This window comes from Girardinichthys multiradiatus, chromosome 20, assembly GCF_021462225.1.
Source record: "Girardinichthys multiradiatus isolate DD_20200921_A chromosome 20, DD_fGirMul_XY1, whole genome shotgun sequence".
In the NCBI taxonomy this organism is placed as follows: domain Eukaryota; kingdom Metazoa; phylum Chordata; class Actinopteri; order Cyprinodontiformes; family Goodeidae; genus Girardinichthys; species Girardinichthys multiradiatus.
In genome coordinates this window covers 40624077-40648195 of record NC_061812.1, presented here as the reverse complement: position 1 = coordinate 40648195, position 24119 = coordinate 40624077, and the positions used below count along the sequence as shown (strand labels likewise).

Genomic DNA, 24119 nt, shown 5'->3' with positions numbered 1-24119 from the left:
AATATGTACATAGACGGCTGCTGATTCTCAGTGGCTGACCATACGTTTCTGAGTTACTTTGTCCTCAGAATCAGGTTGGAATGATTTATTCATGCAGCCTCTCATAAACCTACAGTCAAGCATACACTGTATGACAACACTGCTGAAACAAACACGGGCTAAGTAAGTTTTAAAAGTAAACATTTTTTTTTCAAATGTTTCAGTTTCTGAGGTACAATTACAACAAAGTCATTGTGATGGAATAGCAACCAAATCAGAGATTATACTTCTCATTTTGTTCAAAGTTCAACATGAATGACAAAGTCCAGCATTCGGACCTGCAGAGCTCAGTGTACAACCAGCTCCGCTTGGCGGGAAAATTGACTGACGCAGTCATTGTAGCTGAGGGTGTTGAATTTCAAGTTCACAAAATCATCCTCTGTAACTGCATCCCATATTTCTGGTAAGTTGGGAAAAGTAGAGTTGATATGTGTTTAATAAGCAGGGAAAATGCTGTGTTTTGTTTTATATCGGGATTATAGTTTGACAGAATAGCACTGAATAAGGCAGCTTATTGGATTAGCTATGTTACATTTCGCGCAATGGTTTTCTTTTATTCCTCTTTTTTTCTGGTTGAAAGATTACCCTTTGGAAAAAAATCTCATTCTAGTCTTTGATACTGTACTGATGAAATACTATTTTGGTGTTTTTTTTGTTTTTTTGTTGACCAATTATTATGATGCGTAACTACGGCAATGGGACAGTTTGTTATCCGCTTTAAATTTGGAGCTTCTGAACAATATCTCAAAAGCTGTACACCTCAGACTTCCAGTGCTCGCTCTGCTGCTGACAGGTGTATCGGAGATAGGCTGAGTACAGAGAGCTGATGGACCACTTTGTGGCACGGAGTGGGAACCATAATCTCACTTATAAACAAAGCAAAGGAGATGATTGTAGATTTCATGAGAAACAGGAATGTGTCAAACACCACTTCCATCACAGGAGAAGAACTATCTGCTCATTTGGTGACACCACATTTTGGCTGGATATAATTTCATTCACACTTAGCTAAACTTGCTCCTGTGCATTCCTTGATGGCTGACTCAATCAGACAGTTAATTTTGTGTTAGTGAGGTGCTGCTTCAATCAGGTAATGCTGTGGCCACTGGTAGGAACAGAGAGGGACAAGTTGTTTGGTCCACATCATTTTTTAATGACTGGTACAGTCCATTTTTGCTGTCACAGACGTTCTGGGGCCTAAAGACTCCCAAGATACTGCACAGAGCACAACTGGTATTTACTTCTTTTGAATATGGTTTCATTATATTGTTATCAGCAGACACCCCCCCATTTCAATACAGTAAAGAAATTAAGAAACCAGTCAGTGAAAAACTGATTGATTTCTTCCAGTCATCAGGTGACCAAAACACTGAATTTTTTAGATTTTACTTTCCTTCACAGAACTTTTGCAGAGCCCAATAACAAACTTAGAGCACAGATAAAGACACCTGGTGGAATAGCACATACGTACTCCTTTAGATACAGAATTGATAATAATATGAACATATGTCAGAGGTGATTTAGAGCATTTTGCAAAGGTATTTTAACTCATAAACATACAAAGTAGTAAATATTTGCGAAATGGAAGGAAAACAAACTATAGCTTTTAAACTTTTTTCTAATAACATTCTGAAAAGTGTCCAATGCGTTTGTATGTAGGCCCAGTCGAGTCAATCCTAGTAGTGAGATTCAAGAAGTTGATACTGGTCCGTGTGTGTGAGGTTTGGTGGGTCAAGCTCTCTTAATGTGCATGAGAAAGTCCTAAAAAGATAGATTGTGGTATTTTGCATCCATCCTTTTGAACTTGATGTTGTTGTCCACTAAGTTGATGTGTTCAGCACAGACTTCCTCTTCTTTGGTTTGAATTCTGACCTAGGTACCATCCACATGTCTGACTAGATATTATTCCAACCTAGGAGTTCAGTGCTCTGCTTTCCACTTCCTCCATATAGAAGTTGGCCACAGTAGGTGAAACTAGGGATCCCATGGAACACATGCTCTGGCCAAAAAGTGACCAGTTTTATGGAGTGTAAGTCTAATAGTTGTCTTACAGTTCCTCCTACCTTAGCTATGGATTTCTGTAGTTCTGTAGAGTCTCCAAGACCAGAAATGGTGACTTGAGTTTCAGACTCTGACTAGATACATTGAGCAAAAAACCCACATGCCTAATGGCAATTGAGGATGACCAATTAGCCCTACAGTCATGTTTTTTTGTCAGTCTTGTTAAGTTGCACAAATAAAAAAAAACTTCAGACTGGACTAAGACTTGTTCCCTAAAAACCTCTTGGACTCCTGGTCTGAGACTTGAGTCTTAGTATCAGCTATTATCTTATGTAATGAGTGAAAATAGGCTGGTATGTGAGCTAGAGAGTGCTGTTGCTCCGCATGTTTTACTGTGAAACAATGCTTTTGATTATTAGCCAGTTGGTGGATTACGGGATGTTATTGGTTCATGACAGTTTGTTCATTTTAGCTCTGGCTTCACAGTAATGACCACATGATTGCATCTGCAAATGACTGCTGTAGTAAATGACTTTGGATCATTTGGGAAACAAAATAAATGTAAGTTAGCTCTAACATTCTCTCGCTGTTAAGCTTGCTACACTTTCCCTCATTCCTTGTGTTTTAATTTATACCTTTTTGAATTTGAAAATCTTTCCTATTTAAAATTGAGAACAAATTAGCTTTTAATGTAGACTTAAAAAAAATTGTTGCCAAATATTAGTACATTTTCAACTTAGAATGAGGACAAGACAACCCTCCAAACCCTATTTAGTGCAATATGTAGTGAAGTAGTGGACAATAAGAAGACAGGGATAAACACGTGTTAACTTTATAAAGACAAAAGGCATTTTGATTTATTTAGAAATTCAACATTAACAGGTTTTACTATCTTTGTGAGTTTTTTTTCTTATAGCATGTGACTATTTATATTTCTGATAGGATAAATATTAAATTATATATATTTTTTTTATAAAAAAAATCCTAGCCTACAATGATGCTGGGTTAGATCTGTGCTAGATGTTGCGGATTTGATGAGCAAATGTTTATTTCAATCGTTAGAGCCTTGAAGCTTGACTGAATTTTGGTGAGTAACGTTAGACTTAACTTGGAGAAAATTACTTTTTAACATCTCTGCCATCAGCATCTTGGCTTAAACACCTCCACAACTTTCTCTCTGACATCTCTGCTGTGTTCCTTTGGTCTTCACGATACAGTTTCTTCACTAATGCTCTCTAACAAACCCTGGAGGCCTCCATAGAACATCTGTATTTATACTGGTGTGAAAGCAATTGATTACGCTGGATTTTAGTCAGTGGTATTTGATTAAAGGGGGCTGAATACTAATGAATGCCACACTTGTGGGATTTTTATGTGTAAATAAAAGTTTTGAAACTGATTCAGTGTCAAAAACCTGGTTTTTAAAAACGTTTTCCTGCCACTTTTGTAATACACGTAGAGTTACAATACTTTCAATCGGCTCAATAGTTATAGTTTTGGTGCCAGATCTTTTGTTAATTGAGTGAATTACTATAAGGGAGAAGTAGGAAATCTAAAAATGATTAGTTTTCAGTAGTATTTGTTCTTTTCTACTTATTACAAATTTGATTAGCATTTTTTTAAAGAGCTATGAATGAAGGAGAGAAAAAATATGACTATATCTTGTGCCTTCTTCTCAGTGATCTCTTCACACAGTGGTGCAGCTTAGACCAAGAGGTTTTTCACATACCAGGCATATCAGCTGAAATCATGCAGCTCATTCTCGAGTACGTGTACACCAACTCTCTCACTGTCACTGAGAGTAATGCGCAGGAGCTTCTTCTAGCAGCCAATCAGCTGAATGCATCTGAAGTTGTGCATGCCTGCTGCATCTTCCTCGAAGGTCTAATCAGCCCAAACAACTTCATCGCCATCTGGAGGTACACGACAACTGTCTGCCCTCTACCTATGCTGCACTTCAAGATCTACTGCTACATCTTACAGCACTTTGAGGAGGTCGCTTTGTCCGATGAGTTCCTGCAGCTCTCTGCGGAGGAGTTTGCTCATATCATTGAAGCAGACAACTTGATTGTGAGAAACGAGAGCACGGTGTTTGAGGCCGTTATGAGGTGGACCTCTCATGCTCCTGAAGAGCGAGAGACACACTTGGCAACTCTCTTGTCTAAGGTACAGTAGTTAGATTGAATTTAAGTATCAATAGTTCTTTAACGATGTCATTCTGGCTATGCTTTAAAGCCACAGATAGATTACTTTATTTTTGTAGTGACTCATGTTACCTTTATTTTGTTAATCAAAAAATGTAATATCAATAATGTAAATATTGATATTAAATATAAATATTAATGAAATTACACTACTGAACAGACAAAAAAAACAACTTGCATTTTAAAAGAGCGTGGCCACAGTCCATAGAACACTACATCACAGATTGGGGACTCGAGTTTGAGACTCGTACTCGAGTCGCACTTAAGTCGCAAATGCAGTGACTTCAGACCCGACTTAGACTTGCACTCAAAAGACTTCAGATTCGACTCGGACTCACAATTTTAGACTTGTGAACAATTTATTTTTTTTTTTTTGTGTTTTGTGTGACCGTATCTGCTCTGTCTGATTGCCTGCATACTGTGTGTTGTTATTTCCCTTAAAAACAGTGGTGACATAAAGCTATGTGACCAAATGCGGGCGAATGCAAATCATGGCGGTGCTGGTGAGCACACCAAGCTTAGCGCCAGAGCGGCGCAAACATTAGTTCATTTTTTAGTTGTTACTGCAGGGCGTTTTATGTCAGAATCATCATTGTTCATTTAAATTCTTTTTAAATTTTCATTTTTTTACCTATTTATTTGGTTTTTATTTAATATACATTGCTAGACAAAGGGAGGATTTTTGACTTTTCTGTTTTCACAGCCTTATTTTCTTTTTAATAATAAAAGATAGTAGATGTTCCCTGCTTAAACAAAACAGTTTTGTATCCACAAACATGTCAGTTTTGTAAGAAAATAACTTTTTTGTAGAAAAATACAGCTAACAAATTTATCTGTAAAACATTTGTGTGTATTTTCTAAATTGTATTTTTTATTGATCAGATTAAGCTAATGATCATACCATATATATCACAAGGCCACTTTCTATGTAAACCATACAGCAGAAGTGTCATGACAGACCATTACATCTGTAAAGTGAAATGCATTTTGACCTCCGTGTCACTCAAATACTTGAGACTGGACTTGGACTTGAGATTAAAGACTTGAGACTTGACTGGGACATCTCTGCACTACATGCAGAGCCTGGGTCAACCCTGCAAACATCCCTCCATCCCCCTTCACTCCCCACCCCAGTGTGTATGCATTGGCTGGTTACACTTTAGTCAATCTCAGAGAAATCAAAGTTTCATCAGCGTACCCTGAGGATTCCTTCTTAGGGTTATCTCAACCTTCATTCACACAAATAAATTCACCATTCCTTCCTTCACAGGACCTGACTGAGGTTATCAGACATCACCCAAAAAACCCTTTTGCTGTACTAAAAAATGTGTTTGGAGCTGCCCTGTTTAACCATTTCACTCAACAATGCCAAGTTAAGAGTTATGGTCTTTATTTTAAAGCCTCAAAATTTTTTTTTTCATAGATCATGTGACATAAATACAATGATTCCATTTTTGCAGTGTTAATAAAAGTGATTATTCCTTATAAATGAACAAAGGCTGTCTTACAGGAATGACCTTATAAAATAATTGTGCTGCCATCCAATCAGCTTGCTGGCATTTCAGAATTTGATTCAGCATTTACATTTTTAAGGTTTTTTAGAAGTTATGAAATTACATGTTAAACTTCCCATTTCGAGTTATTCCTGTTTTATATTAATTACCCGTTTCTCTGATTCTTCATAGCATAAAGGTTTTACTGCTTGTTCAAAAACCATCCTGTAGTAAAATAGTTATTTTACGGCCATCAGCATTAACTTTATGCATGATTTGTAACATTTCCTGTTGATGGAAACTGACCTTTCAGAAGTCAGGACAGTAAATTTTGTTTTATTTTTTTTTTTTATGATAAAAGTTAGCACTTTGACACACAAGGAGGTCCTGGATTGGTTTGAATCTAACCTCTCTGTATTACTGGTCGCATAAGCAGACCAGCATAGAACTGTATGTAGATATGATTTTAACACAGAAAAGAAGAGAAACGTCTTGAACAAGGAGGAGAAATGCAACAGAGCATACATAAAATACAAGGGGGTGGAGGAGATAGGCAACCAAGAAAATTGTTCATCGAAGATTCAAATTCAATTCAAATTCAAAAACACTTTATTAATCCCAAAGGGAAATTAAATGTTGTTGTAGCTCATTATGAAGGTTTCTTCAAAGAGCCGTTGTAGATGCTGATGGCTGTGGGCAGGAAGGATCTCCTTTAGCGCTCCGTCTTACAGCAGATCTGAAGAAGCCTCTGACTGAAGACACTCTGTTGTTGTAGGACAGTCTCATGAAGAGAATGCTCAGGGTTCTCCATAATGTTCTTCATTTTATGAACTGAACTCTGTGCCTGCTGGGGACGACCTCCTGGTCGCCCGCCTGAACTCTTTTTGTTTCTGTGGTACTCTTGTGGTACCTGAAGTGACTTTTTGCTTCACCTGGAAATCACTTAATAAACCTCTTAACTCATTTAATCATGCGGCTCCCAAGCTCTTGTATGCGTATTGGTCCGATCCAAACTCAGAACGTGACATTATTTATTTATTAAGAACTCTAACAAAGCTGTCATTAATTAATCTCACTCTACTTTGACAAATCTATGTGCACTCCTCAAAAAAATAAAGGGAACACTCAAATAACACATCCTAGATATGAATGAATGAAATATTCTCATTGAATACTTTGTTCTGTACAAAGTTGAATGTGCTGATAACAAAATCATACAAAATTCATCAATGGAAATCAAATTTATTAACCAATAGAGGCCTGGATTTAGAGTCACACACAAAATTAAAGTGGAAAAACACACTACAGGCTGATCCAACTTTGACGTAATGTCCTTAAAACAAGTCAAAATGAGGCTCGGTATTCTGTGTGTGGCCTCCATATGTGCCTATATGACCTCCCTACAATGCCTGGGCATGCTCCTGATGATACGGTGGATAGTCTCCTGAGGGATCTCCTCCCAGACATGGACTAAAGCATCCGCCAACTCCTGGATAGTCTGTGGTGGAACGTGACATTGGTGGATGGAGCGAGACATGATGTCCCAGATGTGCTCAATCGGATTCAGGTCTGGAGAACGGGCAGGCCAGTCCATAGCTTCAATCTCTTCATCTTGCAGGAACTGCTGACACACTCCAGCCACATGAGGTCTAGCATTGTCCTGCATTAGGAGAAACTCAGGGCCAACCGCACCAGCATATGGTCTCACAAGGGGTTTGAGGATCTCATCTCGGTACCTAATCGCTGTCAGGCTAAGTCTGGCGAGCACATGGACGGCCGTGCGACCCTCCAAAGAAATGCCACCCCACACCATTACTGACCCACTGCCAAACCGGTCATGCTGAAGGATGTTGCAGGCAGCAGATCTCTCTCCACGGTGTCTCCAGACTCTGTCACGTCTGTCACATGTACTCAGTGTGAACCTGCGTTCATCTGTGAAGAGCACAGGGCTCCAGTGGCAAATTTGCCAATCCCGGTGTTCTCTGGCAAATGCCAAGCGTCTTGCACGGTGTTGGGCTGTGACCACAACCCCCATTTGTGGACGTCGGCCCCTCATACCATCCTCATGGAGTCGGTTTCTAACCGTTTGTGCAAGCACATGCACATTTGTGGCCTGCTAGAGGTCATTTTGCAGGGCTCTGGTAGTGCTCCTCCTGTTCCTCCTTGCACAAAGGAGGAGGTAGCGGTCCTGCTGCTGGCTTGTTGCCCTCCTCCACATTTCCTGATGTACTGGCCTTTCTTCTGGTTGCGCCTCCAGGTTCTGGACACTACGCTGACAGACACAGCAAACCTTCTTGCCACAGCTCACATTGATGTGCCATCCTGGATGAGTTGCACTACCTGAGCCACTTGTGTGGGTTGTAGAGTCCGTCTCATGCAACCAAGAGTGTGAAAGCACCACTAACATTCAAAAGCGACCAAAACATCAGCCAGAAAGCATAGGTACTGAGAGTGGTCTGTGGTCCCCACCTGCAGAACCTTTATTGAGTGTGTCTTGCTAATTGCCAAAGATTTCCCCCTGTTGTCTATTCCATTTGCACAACAGCATGTGAAATTGATTGTCAATCAGTGTTGCTTCCTAAGGGGACAGTTTGATTTCACAGAAGTTTGATTTATTTTGAGTTATATTGGGTTGTTTAGGTGTTCCGTTTATTTTTTTGAGCAGTGTATATACCTTTTCTGAGTTTTAAAAAGCATGTTGCATCTTCTACTCTGGGGTGTACAGTGGCATAGCTGGAAGCCTTGCAGCAAGAAGATGCTGGGTTCAAATCCCAGCCTATGATCTTTCTGCATGGAGTTGAAATGATTTCTCTCTGCACGCGAGGGCTCTCATGGGCACCTCCCAAAGTCAAAACACATCCCTGTTGGGTTAATTGGTCACCTTTAATTTCTGTTAGGTGTGTTTGCATGTTTTTTTTTTTGCCCCGTATGTCTCTGTGTTGCCTTGTGATTGGTGACCTGTCCTGTCCAGGAGAACCTTGTATCTCATCCAATGACCGCTGGAGGTTAACAGAATTCTTAGAAAGTCAGCTGCTCACATGAAAAGTGAACTTTTCTGGCCACCATTGGACAACGATCCAAGGTCCGACTGAGGTTCACTGGAAAAGCGCCTAGAGTAGAATTTTCCCAAACTGATGATTGCCATGAACACCAGCCATTCTACCCACTTTGAAGTGTGGAGAATTATTTCTGGTTTACTTTTCACAGATTTAATTCAATTCAATTCAAAAATACTTTATTCATCAAAGGGAAATTAGATGTTGTTGTAGCTCATATTATGCAAGTTTCTTCAAAGAGCTGCTGTAGATGCTGATGGCTGTGGGCAGGAAGGATCTCCTTTAGCGGTCTGTCTTACAGCAGATCTGAAGAAGCCTCTGACTGAAGACACACTGTTGTTGTACGACAGTCTGATGAAGAGGACGCTCAGGGTTCTCCATAATGTTCTTCATTTTACACAATAATGTCCAGAGGTTCCAGAGGTGTATCCAGAACAGACCCAGCCTTCTTTATTTCCTTGTTGAGCTTTTTTAAGTCCTCTGGCTCTGATGCTGCTACCCCAGCAGATAAATGCAGAATAGATCACACTCTCCACCTTACCATTTACCCTTCTCTGATCTGAAATCAACCATAGTTCATCTACAACATTTTGCAACAAGTTAGGATATAATTTCCATTGCTCATTTATTCATTCAAAGTCGCCATTTTATACTGTGGCTTAAAATATATCAATAAAACTTGTTGAGTGGTTTTGGTTTTATTTTATGTGGCACTAGTGGCCATTATTTTCCTCAATTTGTTCGACAGTACGCAGACAGGAAAGGGCTGCAGAGCAGGATGAAGACATGCAGCAAAGGTTGTCAGATGCTTACTTCAGTATCCCGTTTTTTTATTTTTTAATAATTTGTATTACATAATTGATTTGAAGGTTGCAATTTAACCGAGCATTTCATTTTTACTAAGAAATTAAATTTTCTAAGTTTCAAGTTGGAAAACTTAACAGAAAGGTTCTTTGAATTTGGAATCCAACCTCCCTTCATGGGGGGAATGGGAGAATGTTTGGTTATGTGTGGGTATGGGCTTGCTGGTCATCTGCTTGAGTAACATTACAGCAAATTTGTTCATATTTACCTTGAAAATGTCACCAAAATGTCCTCATATTTTTTTTTTTTTCAAAACCAAGATGGCGCCGACGATGGCAGCCTTGGAGCTTCGCTCTCTCTTTGTTTTTGTATTTTGTGTGTTTTTATGTTTTTCGAGCCACAGTACTGTGGTGTCAGGCCACAACCCTGTGGTCTCATTCAGTAGAGAGGAACGTCTCAACATCAGAGAGTCCTCTCTTGGGATTTCTTCACCATCTTTCATTGATCCGAGGTTCACTGAGCTCCTGGCAAGCGGAGCTGCGGCACTATACGGGATACTGCGCCGAAAGCGTCGGAGGGGAAACCGTGCCGGCGCGCTGGTAAAGCTCTGCAAAAGAGGACTTTGCACACCACTGCCTTCAATCCACCTGGCAAATGTCCGCTCTCTAAACAACAAGATGGACAAGCTGCTTCTTCTCACCGGTAAAAACACGGCCCTCCGCGGATCAACGGTTCTCTGCTTTACCGAGACATGGCTGAGTGAAAACATACCGGACCGCGCACTGCTGATGCCGGACTTCCAGCTGTTCAGAGCGGATCGCAGCGCGGAGCTATCGGGGAAGAGGCGAGGAGGCGGAATCTGCTTTTATATAAATGAAGGTTGGTGCAGAGACGTAAAAGTGCTGGGGAAAACATGTAGTCCTGATCTGGAGTCATTTTCCATAATCTATAAACCGTTTTATTCACCAAGAGAGTTTTCCTCGTTTATTAAAATTGGCTCATATTTTCCACCGCATGGCTGCACTTCTGCCGCAGAAAAACATCTTGCTGAGCTGATTATAGACGTGGAGAAAAAACACACACACTCTTTCATCATAATACTGGGAGATTTTAACAGAGCAAACCTCTCCCATGAACTCCCCAAATACAGACAGCATATTAAGTGTCCCACCAGAGACAAAAACACACTGGACCATTGTTACACAGCTTTAAAGGACTCATATCATGCTGTTACCAGGGCTGCTCTGGGTTTTTCGGATCATTATCTAATCCACCTCATCCCAACCTACAGACAGAGACTAAGAGCTTCCAAACCCAAGGTTCACACTGTTAAGAAGTGGACTGAGGAATTAAAGCAGATGCTGCAGGCCTGCTTTGAATGCACAGACTGGACTGTTTTCGAAACCTCAGCCACTGACCTAAACCAACTAACTGATGTGGTGACATCATACATCAGTTTCTGTGAGGACATGTGTGTGCAGACCAAGACCTTCTGCACCTTTGGGAATAACATGCCATGGTTTACTCCACACCTCAGGAATCTGTGCAGGGAAAAGGAAGAAGTTCACAGCAGTGGAGATTGGGCGCGGTACAGGCAGGCCAGGAACAAACTAACAAAGGAAATCAAAGCAGCCAAGAGAAGCTACAGTGAGAAGCTTAAGAACAGCCTTTCTACTGGTGGTACTTTGGCTGTATGGACTGGTCTGAGAAACCTGACTGCCTATAGGAGCCCCCCCACCCATCCTGAACAGAGTCGTCTCCTGGCCAACCGTCTGAATGGCTTCTACTGCAGACATGACAAGAAGCCATTCACACCTCAAATTATCCCCTCCACATCCCAATCAGGAACAAATTTGACCCGTAAAACAACCAACCCCCTACCTTCAGATCCTCTGCCTGCACTAAAGATCTCCAAGGAAGATGTAAATAGGCTCTTTCAGCGCATGAAAACAAGGAAAGCTGGAGGACCTGATAACGTCTCCCCATCATGCCTGAAAGCCTGTGCAAATCAACTCGCGCCGATCTTCACAAGGATCTTCAACAAGTCACTGGAGAAATGTGAGGTCCCCTCCTGCCTCAAACGATCCACCTTCATCTCGGTGCCCAAGAAACCCACCATCCTAGGATTAAATGACTACAGGCCTGTAGCCCTGACGTCTGTGGTCATGAAATCCTTTGAGCGGCTGGTGTTGAAGCATTGAAAGACATCACAGGCCCCCTGCTGGACCCCCTGCAATTTGCTTACCGAGCAAACAGGTCGGCAGACGATGCTGTTAACTTAGGTCTACACTTCATCCTGCAACACCTCAACCACCCAGGGACGTACGCCAGGATCCTGTTTGTAGACTTCAGCTCGGCCTTCAACACCATCATACCAGACATCTTCCACCAGAAACTCACCCAGCTCAACGTCCCAGCCTCCACCTGTCAGTGGATCAACAGCTTCCTGACGGACCGACAGCAGCAGGTGAGACTGGGGAGCATCTTCTCCCGAACCAGATCAATAAGTACTGGTGCCCCCCAGGGGTTTGTTCTATCCCCACTCCTCTTCTCCCAGTACACAAATGACTGCACCTCATCGGACTCGTCCATGAAACTCCTTAAGTTTGCAGACGACACCACTGTCATTGATCCAGGACGGTGATGAGTCTACATACAAACAGCAGGTGGATCGGCTGGTACACTGGTGCAGTCAGAACTACCTTGAACTGAACCCACTCAAGACTGTGGAAATGGTGGTGGACCTTCGGAGAACACCACCCCCATACACCCCCCTCACCATCCTCAACAACACTGTATCGGCCGTGGACCACTTCAGGTTCTTAGGAACCACCATCTCTGAGGACCTGAGATGGTCTTCACACATAGACACTGTTCGAAAGAAGGCCCAGCAGAGACTGTACTTCCTGAGGCAACTCAAGAAGTTCAACCTTCCACAGGAGCTGCTGGTCATCTTCTACACTGCCATCATTCAATCTGTCCTGTCTTCATCCACCTCAGTGTGGTTTGGCTCGTCCACAAAACAGGACAGGTTCAGATTGCAACGAATAATCAGGAATGCAGAGAGAATAATCAGGGCTAACTTTCCCTCCATCCAGGACTTATACAGGTCTAGGGTCAGGAAAAGAGCTGCTAAAATCTATGCAGACCCCACACACCCTGCACATAAACTGTTCAGAGCTTTACCTTCAGGCCGCCGCTACAGAGCACTGTTCGCTAAAACCAACCACCACAGAGACAGTTTCTACCCCCAGGCAGTTTCTCTGTTGAACATTCAATAGAGTACAAAACAACAGCATACAGATGTTGCAAATGCACCTTTTTGTTATATATGTGTATATTGTACATTGTAAATATGTATATTCTGTAATGCAAAAACAAAACCAAAGAGCAAAGTGTTCCGGAGTCAAATTCCTTGTTTGTATGTACGAACTTGGCAATAAAGCTGATTCTGATTCTGATTCATATAACCACTAACAGCAGCCCAAGTGCCAGCAGTGCTACTTGTACCACAGCTTTAAAGCCATGGGATTGGGGCACTAGTGATCTGGATCCTTAATAAAATGTTTTCACATCGAGACAGGCAGTAAAATTACAAAGATTTATTTCTGTAGTTTATTTGGGGCCAGTACAATAGAAGCCTGAATTGGTTTTAAAAAGGTGACTAAGATATAATTTAACTCGGATTATTGATAATAACAAGTGCAAACAATTAAATTCTGTTTATAGATTTCGTCTTGTCATCTCTCTGTAGGTCCGACTGCGTCTGTTGGATGCAGATTACTTCAGAGATCATTTTTTACCTAATGTGCTGGTGGAAGGCCAGAGCTACTCTGTCTTTTGTGATGTTGCCAGAACTATAACTGAGATGGTCACAAACAAGCCCCATTTGGCTGGCAAAAGAAATACTGTTGGTCGCCCTCGCCTGCCTACCGGCATCCTGCTAGCCATCGGTGGCTGGAGTGGTGGCAATCCAATCAATGGTATTGAGGCATATGATGTCCGTGCTGACTGCTGGATCAATATAACTAACAACACTGAGCGTCCTCGGGCCTACCACGGCACTGCCTTCCTCAACGGCTATGTCTACTGCATCGGTGGCTTTGACAGATTGGAGCATTTCAGCAATGTGCGCAGATTTGACCCCATCACTGGCAACTGGCACGAGGTGGCTCCCATGTACTACCAACGATGCTACGTGAGCGTAACGGTGCTGAATGGGTGCATCTATGCCATGGGAGGCTATGATGGACACATGCGACTAAGCACAGCAGAGTACTATAGGCCAGAGATAAACCAATGGAGTTTGATTGCTCCGATGCATGAGCAAAGAAGTGATGCAAGCTGCACCAGCCTCAACAATAAGGTGAGTGAAATAAAAACCACAATAAAACTGATGATTTCCTCTGTCTTAGATTCTGTTAAGTGCTACTGTTGACCTCCTGTGGGAGGAGAGCACAGTCGGATATCATTGAAAACTAAAATAAAATGTTTATTATTGTGTGAGTAATTTACAAGAAAAGTAAATATGGGGAATTTGGGGAAAGGCAGCTCTTTTATTGTCAGATTGGTCTTTTCTGCAAACTGATTCCAAATGATTCCTGCCTTTATTAAGCTGCTCCCATACTCTTTCCTATGCCCCCTTGATTAGATCTGCATAACTATTTTTTTTTAACATATTAAAAAAAGCTGGTTAAACAGATTCTGATTCAGTGGACTTTGTCGAAGATCAAGTCCTGTCATGTCTTTAAAAAATGGGTGTTGCCGATGTCAAACTAGTTGCTCTTAACAAGAACGAATTCTAAATTCAGTTCAGCTAGATTAAAATGTTCATAATTAACCACCTAAGTAATATGAATTAAGTTCACATTTAAAATAAATTCAGGTACTTATTTAGCTCTGGTTGTCACAAATAAAGTTTGAAAGTATATGTATAGGTTATGACATCATTCACAAATTAGTGTATGGATTATGCCAGTAGCTAGCACCCGGTTTATTCGTTCTTGTTGTCTCTCACATAAACTGTATCTTACAATGGAATTCCTAAAGCTCATTTGCTCTCATCCACATATTTTGAGGCTTTTGTCATCAGAAAAACAAGAAGTTGGACATTTTGCTTGGAATTTGGTTCATGTAGACTACATGTGTAATAACTGTCAATTTAAACCCTCTTATTACCATCAAGTCAGCGCAGATGGGATTTGGCATATGTTATTTTTTTTGTTTTGCCCTTTGACCTGTTAACTAAATAACAATCATAACTAGAAAATTTCGGAAGAAATTTAGACGGGGCCTGCCTCTTGGTGCGTTTTGCTCCGACCAAAGCTTGCTATTTTTTTTTAATTTCATTGTCTATGCTATTATCAGCTTAAAATATGACTAGTAACTCTGGAAGACTGAGGCTTTTATTTTGAAATTTTCAGTAGGCTTTATTTTAAAAGGCCAACACTGGGTGAGCTCCAACATAGTGTGAAGCCCAGTCCTGAAAAGATCTATTGTTTAAAATGCAAAGGCTTTTATTTTGTAGAGCATGTTTTGTCTTATTTTGAAAGTCCAGCATGGTTGTCCCTTCAGGTCTGGGTTAGTTGCATTGATTAAATAGAACCCGATTGCTATTTAAAAATCATTTTCTATGCTCTTGTGAGCTCACAAAATCCATAGTAACTATGGGGGGTTGAGGCTTTTATTTTGAAAGTTTCAGTAACCCATATTTCAAGCATAGTCCCATTTCCAACACCGGGTGAACTCCAACAGTAGTGTAATGCCCAGTTCTGCAATGATCTATTGTTTAAAGTGTAAAGGCTTTTATTTTGTAGAGCATGTTTTGTCTTATTGTGAAAACCTAGTATGGGTGTCCTTTCAGGTCTGGTTCACTTCCATTAGTTACATAGAACCTGCTTGCTCTTCTAAAACCATTGTGTATGTTATTATAAGCTTTAAATAATCATTAGTAAGCATGGAGGGTTGATGAAAGAAATTGACCTTTAGGGTCAATCACTGTTGTGTGGGTGTTGGAACAGCAGTACATGCTGTTTAAGTTCCCCACACAACATGGCCGCCATGTAGTTGCCTCCTATGAAGCTGGTCAAAGGGTTAGGTGTCAGGTCAGGTTTAAGCCATAGAAATGAATGAAAATCAATGCAAGTCAATGCAAAGTGCTCAGAAAGATAGTAATCCATGCATGTGTGTGTGGGTGTGTGTCTGTGTGTGGGTGTGTGTGTCTGTGTGTGGGTGTATGTGTGTGTGTGGGTGTGTGTCCCAGTGTGAGACACAGAGAGGCAGAAAGAAAGACAGAATCCCATCCAGACATATACAGTAGGAGATACACAGAGCTATAAATAGAACAGTGAGGAATGAATCAGCCAATCAGCAAAGAGCGTCAGTGTAACTTGACACCTGCTGTTTCTCACTCACGCAGCACCTCTCACTCTGTCTCCCCTGGTCTAGGCTTTATAACATGGAGGCGCATGCTCCCGAACAACTGGCCATAACTCTGAAACCGTAGGGGCGATCGATGTCATTCTTGGACCGTTTTTATCAGAACGGACAGGGGAACATTAATATTCATCCTTTATTAGTGAAAATATAATAATAAAGACACAACACTGGGTGAAAAGTAAGAGAAAATGGAGAAAAAGGCCAAAATGCCTGAACATGCTCCCGAACAAAGTCTAATATCTGGGAATCCGTACATGGTATTTGAAAATTTTTTAAACTGTGGGCGACAGCTATCCCTCGTCCCCAATCATGGATATTTTCATAGCTCTATGTCATTCACAGTATAAAATATGATTATGGAAAGAAATGGTGTCACTCGTGGATTACAGGTCAAGCTCTCATTGAAAATACATGGGAGAAGGCCTACAGAAATCTACTGACTCTTGGCGATCGAGGGGTGTTTGACAGAAATCTATGAGACTTAGAACAATTTTGAAATTATTGTGTGAAAGCAGAGGCCCGGCCCTACAATCTGAGCGAAAATTGTGGCTGTAGAGCTAAATTTGTGGCCGTGAGTGCCAGTTGAAACTCATTTTTCCTGAAAAAAATCCCCTCTTTTTACACTCTAGTAACTGCCATCTCCACTGTTAAGAGTGTGATTTTCTCTGAAACTTTGTGTCGCTTGGAGTCTAATTTTAGAGAAACCGTAGCAGTTATCAACAAACCGTTTTCACTTCTGAAGAGCCGACGGATTTTCCTACAAACTGAAAGTCAAACTGTTTTTCTAGGTGAAAGTATGGCGATACAGTAGAGCCTCAAAAACAGTGAATTTTGAGGATTTCTTCGCCCCTGACTCCATTCATTCCTATGGTGATTTTGGGGGGTGGTTTTTCGCTAATTACGTCGCCATAGTAACTCGAAACGCCAATAAAAGTAATAGCACACCTCACGGGACCGAGCCGGTCGTTTTGATGTATATATTGTGGGGGTGCACGCAGCGGTTCGGGCCGCATTAACGGAGACGGAAGAAAAATAAAGATATAATAAAGAGACCAGTTTAGAGGTGAATAGTAATAGGTGCCTGCCATAGCATTGCATAGGAGAGCAGTGCATTGCGAAGCAATGCACTGCCTCCCATGCAATGCATGGCAGGCACCAATGATAGTAAAAGTTAGGTTGTCTGGGAAAAAGGGGCTGAATAACTTATTCATAGCGCGTTTTTACATCATTCTATTGCCGTAAAATCTAAACAAATTCAAGGTCCAGGTAAACTTTATTATCCCTGATGGGAAATTACCTGTGCAGACAGCTGTCCCTTAAAAACAAGCACACAACGACAACATTGAAAGAAAAGGAGAAGGAGTTCATTCTCACATTGTCAGGTTAACCAAGCTGACACAAGCAGAAATAAAAGTTTTTTCTGTCTCTTCATTCTACAGCGTTGCAACCAGTACCTAATTTTAAGATGATTTTAACATTCTTTAAGGATCTGGTGTTGTAGAAGTCACAAAGTTCATTTGGGTATGCTGGCCATTTTACTGCATACTGCATTTACAAAACCCTGCAGACAATTCTTGTTTTTAACTGAATGTGACTGGCGCCACCAGAAAAAAAAAAGGTAGGAACAGGCTTAATAAAACAAAAATAAAACATCCTCATAAAAACAGAACTGACATTAAAATTTTTAAGCTTTCGGTAAAAGTGCATATACTTGTATGACATTTTGGCCACTGACTCCGCCTGTGGCTCAAAACTCATTTTGTCAGTAATAACCACTTTCAGGTATTTATAATGTGGCACTAGCTAAACAGTTTGATTATTGATTGTTATTGAAGAGGTCCTTGTAGGTCAATGTTAAAGGAGTTATTTTGTTTGTTTGCTATAATTTGGTGTTGAAAGCATTTAAAAGGTGAAGAAAAGTCAATAAAAATAACTCTGACTAGGGACAGCTTCTTCAAGATGTTTCAAAACCACGTTTAATGTCTTATCCCATCCTCTACATCTCTGTGAGGCATTTTAACCTCTATGAGGCTCATAGAGGTTAAATGCAACCGAATGGCTGCAGTCAGAACCCATAATGAAGAACCAATGGTGGCTTGGTAACAATTTGTGATATTGTTAGTTGTATTAGATGAAGACAGAACTGCTGACATTGATATTAATGCAAAAATAACAAGTTAACAAAAAATATAATCAGTTACTCTTTTCCTGTCATTTTTAAAATCAATTATTGTTTCTAAATGAAGTTAGTAAACAAGTAAAAAGCTAAATCCCTACATGCCGTTTGAATAAAAGCCTACCTTATACTTTTACTGTTTAAAATGTCCCAGTTGAATCATGTTAGTAACAGTGAAAAGAAAATCCTTTAACCTTTTTCTTTTTAGATTTACATTTGTGGGGGATTCAATGGACATGATTGTCTGCAGACAGCTGAGTATTACAGCCCAGAGACCAACCAGTGGACAATGATCACCCCCATGAACAGCCGGCGCAGTGGAATAGGAGTCATGGCCTACGCGGGTCATGTTTATGCAGTAAGTGCAAGAAACACAGTTAACATACTTATACATGTTTAAATCACATGAATATTGTGTGAGAGCTTCAATCATTGGGTGTTTTTAACCTGATCAAAAGTACAGAAGAAGTACAAATTGCCATACAATTAACATGTACTTAAACTCATACTTAAATCTTTGTCCTGGTCAGATATAACTAGTCATTTAATATATTAGTACTACTGTGGCTGCATTTAGCTTAGCAAAAGACTTTCAGGTTGAAGAAAACAAATTATATGCATTCTTATTTGTTCAGTAGGCCTTCCAACTCAGAGCTGCAAACAGTAGTGGCACTGGTAACTTTGGAGTTAGTGAATGCATAAGGAGCTATCTCTTTGGATGAAAATGTCCCAGTAAGTGAACAAACAGAATCTTATGTAACACTGCAAATATGTCAGGGACAATCTGAACTCAGCAACAGAGGGGTAATGGATTTCTCCCATTCTGTTGCTTTATCATCATGTCATGCCGTGTGCAAAGGCTTAAGGAGCAAAATTTTAACTGTGATTTCTGGATCTTCACATCTGAATGAATAAAAAAGTATCTTTTATATAAAAACATATTTCAATGTTTTGGATAAATGAATGTGAAAATAAATAGTCTTTAACATAAGAAATTAATAGACATCACAATAGGTGTTTACTTCTGTGGTACATTGGCAAGACCTTAGCCATCTTCAGCTGTTTTTCTGCCCACAGTTGAGAACAGCTACCTCCACGTTTTTTGACACCCCTGGTAAAGATGTGTAAAAAGCTTAAAAATAAATGCATCTATTTTTACAGTAGCATAATCTCACACTGCAAAATTCTTGAAAATCTAACCTATAACTTTAGTTCATTAACTCAGAGGATAAAATCTCAATTTGAGAGATAATTGTAATTTACAAAAGCCCTGGTGCCAGAAGTGTTGACATCTCATCTGTTACCATTTTGTTCAGCCCTCTTTTGCCAATAGAACAGCTTTCTAGAATTGCGCCGCTCAAGGTGGCAGCAGGTTGGAGTAGCTCTGTTACTTTTGATTCTGATTTTTTTTTTTTTGGGAACTATTCCTCTTGTGGTGGATACAGTTGACTTCTTTTGGACGACTGTCCTCTCCAGTGTCAGATGCTGTGCAGCTTGGAGGATTTTTCCTAATACTTTCTATTTTTGGACATTTGTTATGATGCATTACCATGGCAACGGGGTTGTTTCTTACAACCGGGAGCAGCTGATTAATATCTCAAAAGCTCAAATAATACTTCAACTACAACCCCAAATCCCCGATCAGTTGAAAAGGAGACGCCGTGGATGCAGAGCAGGAGCTAAGAGAAAAGAGAGAAGGAGGAAGTTCAAACCATCTCTTCCGTCGATTATGATGGGCAATGTGAGATCGTTGGGAAACAAGTTGGATGAACTCCAAGCCCTACAAAGGACCCAGCCAGAGTACCGGGCATGCAGTATTATGTGTTTTACTGAGACATGGCTGCAGGATCATATCCCTGACTTCAGCGTCTCTCTGCTTTTTAACCATTCGAGCAGACAGAGATTTAAAGAGGAGCGGCAAATGTAAAGGAGGTGGACTGGCAGTACTTGTGAACAACAGATGGTGTCATCCAGGACATGTTACTGTGAAGTGTCATCTCTGCAGTCCAGATATTGAACTGTTGGCAGTAAGTTTTTGTCCATATTATTTACCCAGAGAGTTCACCAGTGTTATTTTGGCAACAGTTTACGTTCCACCTTCCGCTGTTGCCGACACTGCATGCTATCAGCTCAGTTGTTGCTAAGCTACAGACACAAAACCCCAATGCTTTTGTGGCAATTTCTGGTGATTTTAACCATGCTTCACTCTCTGCTACATTTCCAACGTTTCAACAGTTTGTCAGCTGCTCTACCAGAGAAAACAAAACATTGGATTTGTTTTATGCAAATGTCAAGGACTCTTACATCTCTACAACAAGACCTCCTCTAGGCAAATCTGATCACAATCTTGTTTTTCTCTGCTTAAAATATAAGCCCCTTGTTCAGAGGCAACCTGTAATAAAGAGGACTGTGAGAAAATGGTCACAGGAAGCTGAAGAAGCTCTGCAAGGTTTCTTTGAGGCTACTGACTGGGACGCACTGTGCCAGCCACATGGAGAGGACATCAATGCCATGACTGAGTGTGTAACCGACTATATAAACTTCTGTGTGGATAACATCATCCCCACCAGAACCGTGAGATGCTTCCCCAATAACAAACCTTGGATCACCAGTGACCTGAAGGACCTGCTTAACAAGAAAAAAAGAGCCTTCAGAGAGGGAGACAGATAATTAATGAGGATTATACAGAAGCAACTTAAAGTCAAGATAAGAGACAGCAAGGAGGTGTATAAGAAGAAGCTGGAGAGCAAGCTTCAGCAAAACAATATCAGAGACGTGTGGACAGGGATGAAGAAGATCACGGGCTTCAGGCAGAAGGATGATCAGACCGATGAAGGTCTGGACAGAGCCAATGAACTGAACACATTCTTCAATAGGTTCAGTTCAGAAACAAGCTTCGCATCCTCCTCTCCTGCTCACAGCCAAACAGACATTCCACCCTTCTTTAACCCACAGGACCCACAGCTGTCCAGTAACACCTCAAATTTTTTATCTTCCACCTCAGCCCTAGACCCTTCTGCTTTTACATGTTTGCCTTCAACCATATCAGAAGATGCTGATGCTTCCTTTGCTTCCCCCTTCCACCTATGTGTCTCAAGAAGTTAAGTGAAGATGCAAATAGAGAGACTGAATCAGAATAAGGCTGCAGGTCCAGATCATGTCAGCCCTAGAGTCCTGAAGGCCTGTGCAGAGCAGCTCTGTGGGATTCTGCAGCACCTCTTCAACCTTAGCCTGGCCCAGAAGAAGGTTCCAGTGTTGTGGAACACAACCTGTCTTGTTCCAGTACCAAAGAAAACTCACCCATCAGTCCTCAATGACTATAGACCTGTTGCCCTGACATCCCACATCGTGAAGGTCCTAGAGAGACTCCTGTTGGCCCACCTGAGTAAGCAAACAGTAAACCATCAGGACCCCTTTCAGTTTGCTTATCGCTGTGGAGTTGGAGTTGAAGATGCCATCATACACCTGCTTCAACAAATCCACTGTCATCTGGATACAGCCAGCAGCATCATGTTCTTTAAATTCCCCAGTGCATTTAACACAATTCAACCTGATTTGCTTTGTCAGAAACTCCAAGACTCAGGTGGAGACATCAACAATCTCCTGGATCAAAGACCACCTGACAAACAGACCCCAGTTTGTGAGACTGAAGAGTTGTGTGTCTAACCAGGTAGTCAGCAGCACAGGAGCACCACAAGGGACTGTACTCTCACCATTCCTTTTCACTTTGTACACCTCAGACTTCCAGTACAAGACAGACTCCTGTCATCTGCAGAAATACTCGGATGATTCTGCAGTTTTGGGGTAGATCAGAGATGGACAAGAAGCTGAGTACAGGAAGGTGGTGGACCGCTTTGTGGCATGGTGTGGAAACAATCATCTCATCTTGAACGTGACTAAAACAAAGGAGATGATTGTAGATTTTAAGAGAAACAGGAATAAGTCGAAAACTATTTCTATCATGGGAGAAGAAGTGGAGGTGGTGGAGGAGTATAAAGACCTCGGTGTTCACCTGGACAACAGACTAGAGTGGAGATGCAACTGTGAAGCCATCTACAAGAAGGGACAGAGCAGACTGTACTTCTTGAGGAAGCTTAGGTCCTTTGGTGTTTGCAGCAAGATGCTGCATATCTTCTATAAGTCTGTTGTGGAAAGTGTGATCTCTTTTGCCATCATCTGCTGGGGAAGCAGCATCAGAGCCAGGGACTTAAAAAAGCTCAACAAGCTGATAAAGAAGGCTGGCTCTGTTCTGGGGACTCCTCTGGAACCTCTGGAGATCATTGTGGAAAGACGGATTCTTCATAAAATGAAGAACATTATGGAGAACCTTAAGCATCCTCTGTCCTACAACAACAGAGTGTCTTCAGTCAGAGGCTTCTTCAGATGTGCTGTAAGACGGAGCGCTACAGGAGATCCTTCCTGCCCACAGCCATCAGCATCTACAACAGCTCTTTGAAGAAACCTTCATAATGAGCTACAACATTTAATTTCCCTTTGGGATTAATAAAGTATTCTTGAATTGAATTGAATTGAATTTTAGTCTTATGTTCTCAATGTTGTCAACTGCATTGGTTCTAACTGTGATCAGTTGATTTTTATTACAGGTTAAATTAGGAATTGACTTATTTTAACACCTGACCCAGCACACTTTCTTCTATCCACAACAGGTTGGTGGCTTCGATGGCAACAGCCGTCTGAGCTCTGCTGAGGCCTACAACCCTGACACTAATCTCTGGACAAATGTGGCCTCCATGATCACCACCCGCAGTAACTTTGGCATTGAAGTGGTTGAAGATCGGCTCTTCGTTGTTGGGGGCTTCAACGGCTTCACCACCAGCTATGCTGTTGAGTGTTACGACGCCACAACAAATGAGTGGTTCATGGTTTGTGGCATTGGGATCTTCCGCAGTGCTTTGAGCTGCTGTGTGATATCTGGAATACCCAACATGGCTGACTACGTGGTACCTCGTGACACCCTGCCCCAGCTACCAGCAATGGAGGAGGAAGAGGAGGAAGAGCAGAATGAGATGGAATCAGGAGACTCCTTAAATGAGTGAATTCAGACATCCTCTCCAGTGCCATCATCTAAGAGAGGCACATCTGTAAGATTACTTTATCAATATACAATTGAGAGCATCAAACCACTGTCCAATGGGCATTCTTTGTAAATCTTTGTATGAATATGCTTAAGAGGATTGGTTCATCCTCTAGTTGGTTGTTAATACAAAACCAACAGATCACACTGCACTTGCAACAACCGGTTTAGAGTGTATTAGTAATGCAGAGTAGGGCTGACTCTCCTACTCCTGGTAAATAGGGTAAAGGTAAGACTACACAAAATTGCCCAAGTGTTTCTTGTCCTGCCCTTGACACGCAGCCAAAGTCCAGTCACCACTGAATAAAAGGTTTTGACCTGTTTGGCTCTATTAGACTGAACTTGGTAATTGGATAGACAGACAGACAGACAGACACACAGACAGACAGAGAGACAGACAGACAGACAGACAGTAGTCACTGGTTTTAAGAAATACAAAAAAAATAGAAATGCTGATAAATAATTTACATCGGCCATCTTGATGGCACCTTTCATAACCATTTTGGATAGTAAACTCAGGGTTGCTCTGACTTCTTGAAATCCTCTGACCCTGTTTGAATTTCAGCATCAGTGGGTGTTACCGTTGTATTTCTGACTGGAAACTTAGAAAATCTGACCTCTGAATACAGTTTCCCACCTTTTACACTCACTGTTTTGTCCTGTCCTTTATCTCACAGACAAAGCAATTATTTCTTATTTATTGGACAGTTACCTTGAAGCAAACTTGAATTTATAGTTTACAAAAGAGGACAAACAGAAAAAGTCTAAGTAGTTGTATGTATTGACATATTGTAAAACACACGAGTCATGGAG

General features: G+C 41.2%; 1 protein-coding gene across 1 annotated transcript; it reads left to right on the top strand.

Annotated features, from left to right (window-relative positions):
* The first annotated feature begins 212 nt into the window (after window positions 1-212).
* On the top strand, window positions 213-23352 carry LOC124857174 (kelch-like protein 10). The gene is made up of 5 exons (XM_047348322.1): window positions 213-442; window positions 3720-4206; window positions 13352-13963; window positions 18420-18569; window positions 22879-23352. The coding sequence occupies exons 1-5, from the start codon at window positions 291-293 to the stop codon at window positions 23266-23268; spliced, it is 1791 nt and encodes a 596-aa protein (XP_047204278.1). The 5' UTR covers window positions 213-290; the 3' UTR covers window positions 23269-23352.
* Window positions 23353-24119: the final 767 nt, after the last annotated feature.